Source organism: Pyxicephalus adspersus, chromosome 5 (genome assembly GCF_032062135.1).
Source record: "Pyxicephalus adspersus chromosome 5, UCB_Pads_2.0, whole genome shotgun sequence".
Lineage (NCBI taxonomy): Eukaryota > Metazoa > Chordata > Amphibia > Anura > Pyxicephalidae > Pyxicephalus > Pyxicephalus adspersus.
Genome location: NC_092862.1, coordinates 100,589,296 through 100,605,043, shown reverse-complemented (window position 1 = coordinate 100,605,043; position 15,748 = coordinate 100,589,296). Strand labels below are relative to the sequence as shown.

The 15,748-nt window shown below is 36.7% G+C and overlaps 1 protein-coding gene across 1 annotated transcript in view; it reads left to right on the top strand.

Moving 5' to 3' along the window:
• Positions 1-15,748, top strand: part of KIF15 (kinesin family member 15) — a 51,525-nt gene that overhangs the window by 12,824 nt on the left and 22,953 nt on the right. The window contains exons 10-17 of the mRNA XM_072413373.1: positions 886-1,008; positions 2,078-2,201; positions 4,818-4,903; positions 5,415-5,624; positions 9,881-10,058; positions 11,308-11,446; positions 12,112-12,253; positions 15,050-15,247. Of these exons, the coding sequence (XP_072269474.1) occupies positions 886-1,008; positions 2,078-2,201; positions 4,818-4,903; positions 5,415-5,624; positions 9,881-10,058; positions 11,308-11,446; positions 12,112-12,253; positions 15,050-15,247 (1,200 nt within the window). The remainder of the gene's footprint in view (positions 1-885; positions 1,009-2,077; positions 2,202-4,817; positions 4,904-5,414; positions 5,625-9,880; positions 10,059-11,307; positions 11,447-12,111; positions 12,254-15,049; positions 15,248-15,748) is intronic.

Genomic DNA, 15,748 nt, shown 5'->3' with positions numbered 1-15,748 from the left:
GGCTATAACTGAATTATCTTTAGGATGGTTAAATAAGACATACAAATTCTGATTACATCTGTTTTAGGTTCTCTTTGATAGTTACATAGGTTAGGTTGAAAAAAAGACATAAGTCCATCAAGTTCAACCACTAGGGAAATAAATATATCCTAGATAAAAAAAAAACCCTATAAGACATAGTTGGTCCAGAAGAAGGCAAAAAAAAAAACCCTGCTTTGTAATAATCTCAAAGTGAATAATGGGGAAGTGCGTTCTATATGGAATATATATATATATATATATATATATATATATATATATATATATATATATATATATATATATATATATATATATATATATATATATATATATATATATTATAAAATTTATACAGGGTGATCATATCCCCCTTTAAACGTCTCTTCTCAAGGGAGAATAGATTCAGTTCAGATAATCTCTCCTCATAGCTGAGCTCCTCCATTGCTTTTATTAGTTTAGTTGCCCTTCTCTGCACTCTCTCCAATTCCACAATTTTCTTTTTTGTGAACTGGTGCCAAAAACTGGCAATGTGGTCCGACCAATGTGGTACAGGGGCAGGATTGTGTCTCCATCTCTGCAGTCTATTCCTCTTTTAATACAAGAAAGTACTTTACTAGCTTTAGATATTGCATGCTGTTATTAAGTCTATGATCTACCAGAACCCCCAGATCCTTTTCCATTTTGGACTCCCTCAAATGTATTCCCCCTAGACAGTATTATGTCCTTATATTATATGACCTGTGTTCACTTTAAAGGTCTTTAACTTAAGCAACCCTTTTAACTTTCCATTTTAAAATTTGTTTAGTTTCACAACAAAATTTGCCGTGTGTTGTTTATGTTGCTATTTTAATCTTAACATCCCAGGATTCTCTTGGAGGTAATGCGAAAACTTTTATCATTGCAAATGTTCATCCTGGATCCAAAAGTTTTGGAGAAACACTTTCTACTCTTCAGTTTGCTCAGCGGGCAAAACTAATTAAAAACAAGGTAACTCTTACAAAATAATAATCTTTATGTCCAAATAGCGACTTTATACTTTTAAAGATGCACTTTAGTCTGAACAATGTAAACCATGTCTTCAAATGTTTATAGTGAGCACACTGTTAATTCTAGTTATGTCTGTAATGTACCAGTCCATCTTAACTCCTTTACGTTCATTATGGAATGCTTGCTGGTGATGCTGCAACATAATCTTTAGGCTTTATGCTGCCTTCTTATTTATGTTAAAGTTGAATTACATTTTATGTAGTTTCCCACAACTGCTATTTAGATTCCAGCTTAATTGTATATTTAAAAGTGATTGCTTCATGAAAGTGAAGCTAATTGAGATCAGCAAGATTTTTTTTTTTGAGAGGGGCAGTAGAAATGGTAGCTGTTTTGTGTGTGTTTTTGTAGTGGTATTATAGTGATTTTCATTAGACATGTCTAAGGCTACGTACACACGTGCAATAATTATGGTTAGAAAAGGATTAACAACTGATCACCGAATATTCACAATTATTTTGATCGTATACTGCACGATTCTGTACATGCTGAAACGATACAAATGTTTAAATATAATCCACCAATAATGTACACACACTAGATACCATCATTTGACCGATGCAGGAAGTGACGTGTATTGCAGAACTATCCATGATTACTGAACAACCGTACCCACAATAGATGGCAATCGATCATTGCCCAATCAGATCCACCGATGCAGTTGTTTGTTTCCAGCGACATTGCACATTCATCGTCGCTGTTCCCTTTTTTTTTTAGTTAACGATTATCGGATAATTGGATCGTTTGTTGCCAACAATAATTATTGCACGTGTGTATGTGGCCTAAACCTGAAAAATATGAAATCACCCTCACTGTGAGAAGATATAGATGTTTTTTAGAAATAATATTTCCATGAATGTTGAATGAACACAGGGAGTATCAATAAAAGGGGGGAGGAAATACTTCTAGTTAATTATACTGTAGATTGCAGTGCTACAAAGTCTACAACTAGATTCTGTGACCAGCTCCTCTCTAGAGTTAATTCTAATTATTCATCATTGAACACCTCCAGGCTGTAGTTAATGAAGACACCCAGGGGAATGTGAGTCAGCTACAAGCAGAGGTGAAGAAGCTAAGGGAACAGCTTTCTCAGCTCCTTTCCGGACAGATGCCACAGGATATTTCTATTGCCAGAGGTGAGATGAGAAATCAAAAGCATTTCCTATTACCTGCTTAACTCCTTCACCCTCGTGATGAGCATGGCATGATAATGATGAATTCTAGCTGTCACCGCATAAATAATTTGTCACTGATCTGAATGTCAAATTTCTTGAAACTGACATTTATTTGACTTTTTAATTGGGCCTTTTTTTAATATACTTTGTTCAAGTTTTGAAACTTATTCCTGGAATAAATTTTAATATTTGGTTATAAAGTCTTAGCACAGCTTGTTATTGACTATAAACTTATCTGTTTAGTGATCAGAAGCGCATCTTGCATAGCAACTTTTGTCTATTTTCTAATAGACCTTAGACAGCTGTCACTGTGTTGCACTGTGATAGTTACTGCCGTGTCTTTTCCCCTATATAATGGACATACAGTTAGGCCCATAAATATTTGGACAGAAACAACTTTTTTAGAATTTTGTTTCTGTACATTACCACAATTAATTTTAAATGAAACAACTTGGATGCAGTTGAACTGCAGGCTTTTAGCTTTAATTTAGTGAGTTGAACAAAAGATTTCATAAAAATGTGAGGAACTAAAGCCTTTGTTTATTTTTTGTTTTTTTACATAATCATGTCATTTCAGGGGCACAAAGGTAATTGGACAATTGACTCAAAGGCTATTTCATGTGCTGGTGTGGGCAATTTCTTCCTTATGTCATGTAAGCAGATAAAAGGCCTGGAGTTGATTTAAGGGGGGGTGCTTGTATGTGGAAGAATTTGACAACAGACAACATGCGGTCAAAGTAGCTCTCCATGCAGGCTAAACAAGCCATACTTAAGCTGCAAAAACAGAAAAAAACATCAGAGAAATTGCTGCAATATTAGGAGTGGCAAAATCTACAGTTTGGTACATCATGAGAAGGAAACAAAGCACTGGTGAACTCTGCAACACCCAAAGACCTGGACGTCCACAGAAGACAACAGTGGTGGATGATCGCAGAATAATTTCCATGGTGAAGAAACGCCTTCACAACAGCCAACCAAGTGAACAACACTCTCCAGGACGTAGGCGTATCGATATCCAAGTCTACCATAAAGAGAAGACTGCATGAAAGTAAATACGGAGCCACTCATAAGCCTCAAGAATAGAAAGGCTAGATTGGACTTTGCTAAAAAAGACAGCACAGTTTTGGAAAAACATTCTTTGGACAGATGAAACCAAGATCAACCATTACCAGAATGATGGCAAAAAAAAAGTATGAAGAAGGTGTGGAACACCTCATGATCCAAAGCTTACCACATCATCTGTAAAACATGGCGTGGGCGTGCCTGGTTGCCAGTGGCACTGGAACACTAGTGTTTATCCATGATGTGACACAGGACAGAAGCAGCCGAATGAATTCTGAGGTGTTCAGAGACATACTGTCTGCTCAAATCCAGCTAAAGGTAGTCACATTGATTTGGGAGGCGTTTATTCTTTATTATTCGTGAATGGCCAAGTCAGTCACCGGATCTGAACCCAATTGAGCATGCATTTCACTTGTTGAAGACTAAACTTCGGACAGAAAGGCCCTCAAACAAACAGCAACTGAAAGCCGCTGCAGTAAAGGCCTGGTAGTGGCAGCATTAAAAAGGAGAAAACCCAGCATCTGGTGATGTTCAAGACTACAGGTTGTCATTGCCAGCAAAGGGTTTTCAACCAAGTATTAGAAATGAACATTTTATTTTCAGCTTTTTAATTTGTCCAATTACTTTTCAGCCCCTGAAACGGAAGTGACTGTAAAAAAAAAAAAAAAAAATTTTATGCAATCTTTTTTTTTTTTTTTTTTTTTTCAACTCACTGAATTAAAGCTAAAAGTCTGCAGTTCAACTGCATCTGAGTTGTTTCATTTAAAATCAATTGTGGTAATGTACAGAACCAAAATTTGAAAAAAAGTTCTCTGTCCAAATATTTATGGACCTAACTATAACTTCTTATCCTTTAAAGAGTTTGAACTAGGAGCTGTGGTTTTGTACTTCTGTCTGCAAAGTATTCTGTAATAAATTTTAGACTGCAAAAATTAGTCCATATACGGGGTCTTAGAGGGAACAGCAAACTCTTCCAATTTCAGCCATTTTTTTTTCACACATTTATGACTCTCTTGGGGAAATTTCTTCTCTTTTCCAAACCGAGCATAAGTGATGAGGCGCAGGCTTTTAACACAGTATAGTGAAGAAGGTTTAAGATGCTGCTATAGAGCTTAATATATTTCTGGGAAATGTTTGCACAAAACAGGGACTTTTGGTTCACATATATTGTGATAATAAAGACCAGTTCTTGTATTTGTTTTTATGCAGCCAGACAGCTTAGCAGAAACCAAATAATTATAGTAACTTTACCTAGCTGATGAAATAACTTGGATATGGCATTTTTAGAAAATAAACACATTCGCATTACATCATGGGAAATGTTATTGGATGGTTACAATTGTTTTACCAATGTCGTGTACCCTACATGGCATGGAAAGGTTTTTAAATCAGCATGCACCTGTCTTAGATGCCATATGCTTGTTTTAAATTATCAGCTAAATATTCTCTAAAAAAAAAAATACACGTTAACATGTTAACCTTTAAAATAATGTTTTTTTATATGTTCAAATCCAGCACCTTCCATTGATGAGAATACAGATTTCATGAATAACTTTTTAGAGGCAATGATGCTTTTGGAGAGATCTGAAAACGAGAAGAAGGTAAAGACAGGGTCCACTTAGTTCATTAGCAGATATTTTGACAGCACTTTAAAGTGAAATGATTTAAAATAATTGATTAAGTAAAAACTCACTTGTGATACTTTCTCAAATGTCTGATTTATGATAGGCTAGCATGTTGATTAGGAATTTAAACTGGTAATTAAATTTATGGCTTAATTGTGTGAATTTTATGCTACATTAAAACAAGCATCATGTGGCCCATCTGATATTTTTGGTGCTGGGTGGTTACTGAAAAGTGCTGGGTGGTGTGCCTGACTAAATGGAGCTGGGAATAACACTGTGACTGTGTGTCCCGTCAAAGCAACTTGTCTATGCTTTGACAAAGCTGGACATAGTGGGAAAATATCTGCTTTACCCTTAACTCCTGCCTCAGCAAGTCTGTCAAAAAAATTCTGTCCCAAGTTGCATAGGAAATTTACATTATCGGTATTATAAATTTTATTGGAAACAAATGAGGCAATTCTTTTTACAGTTAAAATTTGTTCTGCAGATTTTATTACAGAAAGTAGCCCAACTGGAAGACCTCTGCAGCAAGAAGGAAAAGTTCATCCAGTCAAACAAAATGATTGTTAAATTTAGGGAAGATCACATAGCTCGACTTGAGAAGGCTCACCGTGAAAGCCAAGGGTCCTTGTCAAATAGTGAACAGGAAGACCTCATAGCAGAGATGAAAGAAGAGCTTAGAGTTTTAAAACAACAGGTAAAATATTGCTGATGCGATTAGAGTTTTTTGTTGTAATGTGTGTTGGCACATTAAGCACCATCCACTATTTGCCAACAACCATTTGCAAAAAATCATCTAGGTGGCCTATCATAAACTCAAACACTGTAACTTGTAATTATTAAAAAAGACATACAGACTGGGCCCCTGTGATTTCTCTTTTTCCCTGTTAAAAAAAAAATAAAAAAAATAAAAAAAAAAAAAACACCAAGGATATATTTACTATTACTTTGGCATATTATAATTGGCATTTCTATTGAATACTGTTTTAAATGTCAGCAGTGATGGCTGCATTTTGTTCCCTAGATTTATACTAGAGTCAAAGCAGTTTACCTGTATTCTCATATAAATACGTACCTTGGTTTATATCTACATTTATATGGAGTATATACCGCAAATTCTTCTTTTCTGAACATCTAGTAACTGTCAAATGATCCCATAAAAATGTTATTTGCTTTCCATGCGTGAGCTAATTTTATCTCAAATGTCTCGGCTGACCTTTACGTTAGGATAATTTGGTGTGTTCTTAATAACCGGAAATGACAGCATGGCCCATAATAACATTATGATGATGTTATTATCTGATGTGACAGAGGACAGAAGCAGCAGGATGAATTCTGAAGTGTACAAAGATGGTGTCTGCTCCAATCCAGCAAAATTCAATAATTCATTAATAAGTTATTGTGCGTCGCTTTACATTGCAGATGGACAATGACTCAAAACATACAGCAAACAAAAAAAAAACGGGAGTTTATTAACCCCTCCCCCCCCCCCCCCCCCCCCCTCTAATTCTGTCCGTATTTCCATGAAAAAAATGTTAAAATGTTTTTGCATGGAAATTTATTTTACATTGTAGGCTATAATTCTTAGGCGTAACTCACTGAAATATGTCCAATATTTAATAAATGTAATATTCTTAAAATAATATTGAATACAATACAAAATTATTTTAATTTATCGCCGATCCTCCCGCCCACACCGACATCGCCAGGAAACCCCTCAGGTACTCTCTGCAGTTCCCGGTTGAAGACCGGAGGAGCAGGACGTGTCACGATGACCTGGCGGGCCAGCAGGATGCCGATGGAGCAAGGTAAGTGGGTTGTTTTTTTGTTTTTTTGAACTACCGTATTTTCCGTCGTATTAGATGACTTTTTAACCTCGAAAAATCTGTGCCAAAGTCGGGGGTTGTCTTATAGGCCGGGTACTTACCTGCAGCTTGCTTCCCCTTGCTTCATATGTCCGGCGCATATAGTGGGGGGTGCCGCGGCCGAGTCCCCACTCTGTGCGTAAGTATGAAGCAAGGGGAAGCAAGCTGCACACATCTTCCTGTACCTCGAGGAGGAGAATGTGAGCGTGGATTGGCTCTCCACCAGAGCCCGCCCATTCGACTCAGAGGGCTGCGCGTCTTCGGGTTGAGTGTGGAGCGCGCCTTAAAGGTCTGTGCCCTTCCTGCAAATAGACACATGCCTGAGTCTGCTGCACAAAGGGTGACTGAGGCCACCCTTGGAAATAGTGTGGCTGCTCGTTCGTGCTGAACTTCTGCTGAGATTTCAGTAGTTGGGAGCATGTGGTGTTTATTATCCCTGGATGGATTGTATAATAAAATATACAGTATTTTACTTGAAGGCTCAAGAGAGGACATTTTATATAGAAAGGGAAATTACAGCTGTTGAACAAAAACTTGCTTCTCCCTGCTTCATATGGCGACTATATGCAGGGAGAAGCAAGCTGCAGGCATCCGGCAATGAGCCACTGTAAAAGCAAAAGATAGACCCACTGTACACGCCTCTTACCTCCTCCAGTTACTGTACTGTTCCTTCTGCCTCCCAGATCTCGCTATTGAGCATGTGTGAGATCTGGGAGGCAGACCACTCTAACCAATCAAAGCAGTTGTATACAACAACCAGCCAGTCGCCTGTAAGGCACATCACTTGCAGTGATTGGCTGGTTGTTGTATACTGGGTACCAGATACAGTAAAGCATCAGTATCTGTACCTGTTCATACAGTAAAGCACCAGTACATACAATACCTTATATACAAATATCCAACAGTCAAAACCCTATCATGGCCGCACCAGCAAGAAGAAAGGAATATGAAGCCAGTTTCAAACTCAAAGTTGTAAACTTTGCCTTGGAACATAATAACTGCGCTGCTGCAAGACAATATGGAGTAACAGAAAAGATGGTTCGTGACTGGAAAGCAAATGAAAAAGCATTAAAGAGTATGCCGAGGGACAAGTGTTCATTAAGAAGAGGCACCCCACATTGGCCAGAACTCGAAAAACAAGTAGCAGACATTGTGAATGAGCATCGCCAAAATGGTTATGTAGTGACACGAAATCAAATACGTTTGTTTGCACTTGAGTGGGCCAAATCTAACCCAGATCACAGCAACAGATTTAAGGCCACTGTATCCTGGTGTACTAGATTCATGGGAAGGCATAATATGGTACTGAGGCATAAGACCAAAATTGCCCAAAAATTACCTGCAGATCTTGATAGCAAAGTAAATAGTTTCAATCGATACATAATACGACAGCGCACTAAACATGGCTATGCGTTAAGTAGTATTGGAAATATGGATGAAACTCCAATGAATTTTGATATGGTTGGAAATAAAACTGTCCATCAAAAAGATGAAAAAACAATTTTAATTAAAACAGGACATGAGAAGTCCAGTTTTACAGTGGTACTAGGATGCACAGCTGATGGTGCCAAACTGAGACCAATGATTATTTTTAAAAGAAAAACAATGCCGAAACTCAAGTTCCCTGTTGGTTGTTTTGTACTTGTAAATGAAAAAGGCTGGATGGATGAAGAAGGGATAAAGCTATGGCTTGATAATGTATGGAGCAGGCGACCAGGTGGACTTATTCAAAAACGCAGTCTACTGGTGTGGGAAATGTTCAGGGCTTATTTAACTCCCAGCACCAAGGAAAGGCTTGCAAGACTAAAGACAGATTCAGCAGTCAATCCTGCAGGATTGACATCATTGGTACAGCCACTGGATGTGTGCCTAAACAAGCCATTTAAAGACCGCATTCGAGAACAGTGGAATGAATGGATGGTTAGCGGCAAAAAGTCATTCACAAAAGGAGTAAACGTGTGCTCCACAGTTGGATGTTTTGTGCAAGTTTGTCATAAAAGCCTGGAATGATATTGATGCAGAAACCGTAATCAAGTGTTTCAAGAAGTGTGGAATATCAAATTCATTAGATGGTATGGAGGACGACTACTTGTGGCAAGAGGAAGATGAAGCTGAAACCACACCATCTGATACGAAATTTGATCCATATGATGACTGCCTTACAAATGTATCACAAGATGTCATTGATGTACTTATGATATCAGATGATGAACAGGAGGATTTTGAAGGCTTTTAAAGGGAAACTTTCACGCTAGCAAAACCTGTAAAAATACCGTAGCTTGCAGTTATGATGGGAGTTGCTAACTCGCCAGGGACTTGCCGGGCACTTGTTTTCTCTGTATTGTGTGTTTTTTTTTTTTTTTTTTTTTTTCCTTCGATCATCATCAGTTCCAGTGGGTTGACAGCTTAGAAAAAAAACAGCATGGCAGCTCCCATGGGTTTATTGTCCTATCCTTCCATTCAGCTTTAGAGTGAATTAGGAAAAGTTTAATGTACTGGTTTACGTTTACATGTTTGATGAAAAACAGCCTTATGTTTATAAGTGACAGTTTTTCTGCTAAGTACATGCATGTCATAAGCATTTGATTTAAAATTACCAATATTGAAATCAAATCTGATGTTTTTTCATTTTTATTTGGTGTGCGTTGGAAGAGGGGTAGTCTTATACTGCCAGTATATTCCAAACTCTATATTTTAACGGGAAAAGTTGGGGGTCGTCTTATACGCCGGAAAATACGATATATTAGTTTGCCCAATTACATTTAAGCCTCTGAATTGAGGTGTGTGTGTGTGTGTGTATGTACGTACGTAATATATATTCCAAATATTTATGGACCTAACTGTATTTAGAACTCTTGCCAGCAGACAGACTGAACTCTTCTGGTCACCTGGCCACTGACCTACCTCTGTTGCTTTGATACCTAAGAATCAAAAATTTTTTGTTAGTATGATTTTACTTGGTCTTTTCTCTTTTTTTTTTTTTCAACTGTTGTGTTTTTAAGTAATACGCCTCTTTTATTGTAAGGCGTTTCACATGAATTTTCTCTGCAAATAGTTGACTTTGTCTCTCTATGTGTATTCTTTTTAGATTGAGCATCATCCTCGAGTGGCGAAATATGCATTAGAAAACCACAGTTTAAGGGAGGAGAATAAGAGCCTCCGAGCTCTCCAGTCTGTAAAACGAGCACAAGAAATCAACATTCAAATGATTACAGATCTTGAGAGAGCTTTTGTAGATGCTTCCTCAGCTGCAAAGAGTAATGGCGGTACATTTTTTTTTATTTTTACTGTCTGAGACCAATTAAACCTTATATAAGTACAGTAATACTTCGGCTAATTTAGATAAATAACTTCACAATCACACTTGTTAGCCGACCAAAACTAAAATACAGCTCACTGCAGCTGCAGTTTGCTATCGCACATTCACAAATGCATTATCACTGTATAAGAATAGTCATAAATGTGAGTGACTACAGCTAAATTAAAAAAAAAAAAAATACAAGCCACTATAGAACATAAACTGTAGACGTTTGTGGCTGGTAGGTCATCGTCTTGCTTGTGTCCTTGCCTTCTGTAAGGTGGATAAATAAATTCTGGCTGTAGCCAGGACTTTAAAACTTTACTTGGCTTTCCTCCCCTTGCAAACGTAGGCCTTTCATTCTGTGGTATAGACAAGTCTTAAAAGAAATTATACGTTTTAGGTCTATGATGCATCTACAGCTTTGATATTGTGTCAATGACCTGAAAAAAAGTAAGCAAGAGTTTGGACTTCTGCCAAGCTTCTCCTGCATCTTGCTATGTAGTTCAGTAACTTAAATTACTAAAGTAGTTCAGTAACTTAAATTACTAAAGTAACTTACCATTAAAGAAATGGTGGCCTGTTAGATAACATTGCATACTTGTGCTGCATCACAGATTTAGGAAGTCTAAAGTGTGGACATGACCGTTGCTAAGTATTTCTAATACATGTTAATGTTTTGCCTCTCCACCTTCATAACTTTTTTTTTTTTTTTTTTTTTTTTTTTTTTCCGCTTTTTTTTTTTTCTTTGTTGTTCATTTTTGTTCTTTTCTGGCTGGCCTGTTAGATAACATTGCATACTTGTGCTGCATCACAGATTTAGGAAGTCTAAAGTGTGGACATGACCGTTGCTAAGTATTTCTAATACATGCAATCGATTGCTCTCTGATTAAGTTAAATTTTTTTTTTTTTTTTTTTTTTTTTTTTTTTCCGCTTTTTTCATTTTCTTTGTTGTTCATTTTTGTTCTTTTCTGGCTTAATTAAAATGTACTCTCAAAGTATGAAGTATGTTGCATTTCAATATACTGAAATCCAGATAGCATTCTATACATAAATTAAAGCTGTAGTATCATCACTATGGGTCAGTTAAAGCTTAGGTAACAGGGACTGCAGTGCCACGGAAATTGGACATTTTATGGTGTTAACCTCTCATACCTTAAGTATCGTTTTACTTTGAATGTGGGATGACCTTTTTTATTTTATTTTCCCATGTCCAGCTTTACCAATGCACTCCACACCAATACCCTCTGAAAATGCTGTGGTTTCAACAGAGAAGCTAAAGGAGAAGGTGCTTCAGCTTCAAAGTGAGGTAGCAACTGCAAAACAAGAATATGAAGAATTCAAAGAACTGACAAAGTTAGTTGGTGTAATCTCTTTCTGGTCTTTTATTATGTGTCCTAAAAGTGACAAAGCTAGTACAAGTTTCTAGGATTACAGAGCTGTAATGTGGGCTCCTTTTTGGCTTCCATGATAAAGAACTCTCTAAAACTATGGGCAAGATCCAAGCCATTGTAAAAATGTGTCTTGACGGCACATTTGGCAAGACACTGTACAGCAAATGTAAAATAAGTAGAGTGATCAGGGGCTCCGACTTTAATGAAAAAGAAGCTGCTAATCACAAAAGAGAAATATTACCACCCCTGTTGCCAATGCTACTCCAAAAAAATGTTCATGAAAATTTTTCTAATTTATGTTTAATACCTGGAAATATTACTGATGTAAAGAGCTCAGAAGTATGTCCCTTTAAAACAGCAATATCATAATTTGCATGGAATTTCTAAGCCCTCTGTAACTCCACCACTGTTGTGTAGTTTTTACAGGTTAGTAGGACTGAAGCAATGAGAAATTGATTATGCTCCTATTGCTAGGTACATAGTTATTCAAGGATTCCTGTCAAAAAAAAAAATAAGTCCTTAATATGAAATTGGAATTGCCTGTACATCAGAAGTGCAGGGAATTGAATGTTGTGTTAAATGGGAGTACAAAATTCAGCTATAACAATTTGGGGTATTATCTCTTAGGAAGAAGCAGGTTGAGCAGGAGTCGGAGCTTCAGTCTTTGCTCAAATCAAATGCACATCTTGAAAATATTTTGGAGGCTATCAAAGCTCACAAGAGAAATGAAGTGTCCCAACTCAACAAAATGCATACAGAAACAATAAAGGTAAAAAAAATCAAATATACTGGCCATAATATACTGACCATAAATGAACACCATCTAAGCATTATCTGTCTAGAACAAGTAAGTCTATTATGGTTTTAAAAGCAAGGAAAGCCCTGCAAGTAATTATACAGTGTGCTTCCCAATACAAAGGATACAACACAAGCACACAGAAAAGGAAGCAAGGGAGATAAACAAATTTTTATTAGATTTTTTTTACCAATGTATGTCATAACATAAGCATGTGTAATATATTTATATAGAGTAACTAATTGGTGGTAATTTTACTTTATTTAGAACTACTGTTTATCAATCCCCCTTCCCATTGAACAGATTGTAGGGTCCTATAAACTAAAAGTCCACTTACTGTTCTACTTTACATTGCCATTCAGTTAAAAAAAAAATAAAACCATTTAATACAGTGGCTGGACAATGTGTATGCACTGCAGGCCATAAAAATGTACAATATATATTGTAATTTGGTGGATTTGCAGTGATCAAGCTCTCTTAATGTATGTATTAGCTCCTGAAGTTATGTTTGTCATCATTTAAATAAACCTAATTCTTCTTTAAGCCATTAATCCTAGTATTTGTTACCAAATGAGCTGACACTCTTTTGCTTATCCTGGAGGATCAATTTCAAAACACTGAAGAAAAGTCTAGTTTTAAATCTTTTTTACATTTTTTTTTTTTCACATGGTAAAAAAATCTTTTTACAAATACCTGCTAATGCAAATGTTCTGCATTTGTTTACTTTTCAAATATGAACAGAAAATTTACAGTGTTTTTGAAAGCTGACTGTATTTTCATAACTTAAAAAAAAAAAAATAACTGCACCCAATGAAGTGTGGAGTTGAACTTTCCTTTTCAAAACAATCCTAAACTAATGGAATCTGTAATCCCAGTCACAAATAGAGATGAGCGAATCCAAGTTGACGAAGTGGAATACAATCCGAATATCAGGAAAAATTTCGATCCGAATTTCCTTAAATTTTTCCTGAAAAGGCGCCTGCACGTCCTGGGACATTAGAGATTCCACTACGATCTTTCGGCACTACAGGGGATGAATAGGGACTTGTCCCCATTCATCACCTGTAGTGCCCTGTATTCTTAGATAGTGAAACTCTATCTAAGAACACATACATACATACATAGTCCAGCGCTGCAACAGCAATCGTGCTGTGCTTCTACTACGTATTCTTAGATAGAGTTTCACTATGTAAGAATACAGGGCACTACAGGTGATGAATGGGGACACGTGACATCACAGTGGCAAAACTGAACTCCAGATGACCTGACTTGTCCCCATTCATCCCTTTTAGTGCCTTGTATTCTTAAGCTACGTACACACTTCCAATTATTATCGTTGGTAAAGGAACGATCCTGCACGATATCTGCGAACGGTCGTATAGCACCGATCCTGTACATACAGATAACGACACGATCGTTCGCAGATATTGTACACACGATAGATGCGAGCGTTTGAACGATACAGGAAGTGACGTGCACCACAGGAAGTGAGCGAACGTTCGTTCACCGCGCATGCTCAGACCATGGACGATCAATGAACGACCGTACACACGATAGATGGTCAACGATCGTCGTCCAATCCGATCTGCCGGTCCGGTCGTTCATTTCCAACGACTATCCTCGTTCATCGGCGTCGTTGGTTACTTTTTTTACTTTCGTTCGTCCATTTCCAACGATAAAAATTGGACGTGTGTACGCAGCTTTAAATAGAGAATCTCTGTCTAAGAATACATAGAAGTACTGCACGGCAACCGCAAAATAGCAGAAATAACCTGAAATAGCAGTTTTTAACGCGATTCGACGCGAATAAATTCGGATCGAAGTGAATCTTTTCGAAAAATTCGGCGAATCGAATTTTCGAGAAATTCGCTCATCTCTAGTCACAAACATCGAACAATGTAACAAGATTCCTGCTTTTGGAAGGACAGAAATCACAGCATTTTAGTAGAAATTGCCTTATAGGCTACTTCAATATAGGCAGTGGAAAAAGATTTAAAACTGCCTATTTACCTCCAGCCACTTGTTGACAATCTTTAAAAAAGCAGCTTGTTTATTTCAGTTTGATACAAAAGTATTTGCATCCAACAATAAATACTAATTGCCAATTTCTGTGGCCATTTATCGCCTCTTTTTGAGGTTTTAAATAAGTTCCTCTGATCTCAATAATAACTTATGGCATTTGCATATGTTACCACTACTATATATAATGCAGAGTGGAAATAGGTGGTATATACAAGTGATATGCCTTTTTTTTTCTAGTGAGCATTCTGTTTGCCATTTGCAATATCTGTTGTGTAATACAGACCCTTGTATGCCACATATTTCTATAATGTGAATACAACATCAAACAACCTTGTGATGGAACTTTTTATTTGTTTTTGTTTTTTAACATTACATTTTTATTGAATTTTTGTACAAATTTTCACATTAAAACATACACAACCCCATATAACAAAAAACCTCTGTTCTTTTACATTTGTTTACAATACTGGACCAGAAACATTTGAAAAATAACAGACATTTCTTATTGACCAAAAAGGTAATACCGTACATTACATTTACCATTTTCAGACCCTCTGGAATCATATATAAAATTCAGACCCGTTAACTAGACAAAACTCCCAGTTCCACCTTAAAACCACCTCGACTTACCTCCTCAGTAACCTCCTAACTAACATGTATATATTAAATCACTTATTTATTTTTTTTCCACTCATTCCTCCTTTTTAATTGATGCTCTAATATGTATTTGTGATCTTGTCACCCCAGATTCTGACTACTCCAACAAAAGCTTACAACTTGAGGTCACGACTTGTTCCTCGTCTTAGCCCAGATGGCATTCCCCATGATCTTCTGGACTCTCCTAAATCTGGGGATCATTTAGATGATATAATCAATGAACCCATCCCTCCAGAGATGAGTGAACAAGCCTATGAAGCTATTGCTGAAGAACTCCGAATGATGCAGGTAAGATCAGATTTGATTTGCTAGTACTTAAGCTGCGTACACACGGCAAATTTTTCTCGCCCGATAATCGGTATCGGCCAATTATCGGGCGAAAATCTGCCGTGTGTACAGTCGATATATATATATATATATATATATATATATATATATATATATATATATATATATAATTAGACAGTCTTGACAGTGTTTATTGTGGACAAAGCTTTAGTCAATATGTAGCATGCATGATAAAACAAATGTTTTATATGAACAATTAGTTTTGTACCTACAGCAAAATTCTACAACATTTTTGAAAAGAATGAATGAACATTGGCATAGCAAACATGCCAATCATTAGGACTGATATAAAAAAAAAAGCTGTGGAGCACCCATAGGATTACATTGGGGCCACCTATGGTACATGGTGATAAACTTGTTAACAACTTATTACAAATGGTGATACATGGCAAAAGTATGCTATGGGCAGTAAATTGGTAAACATGGCAGTCACCACTTTCA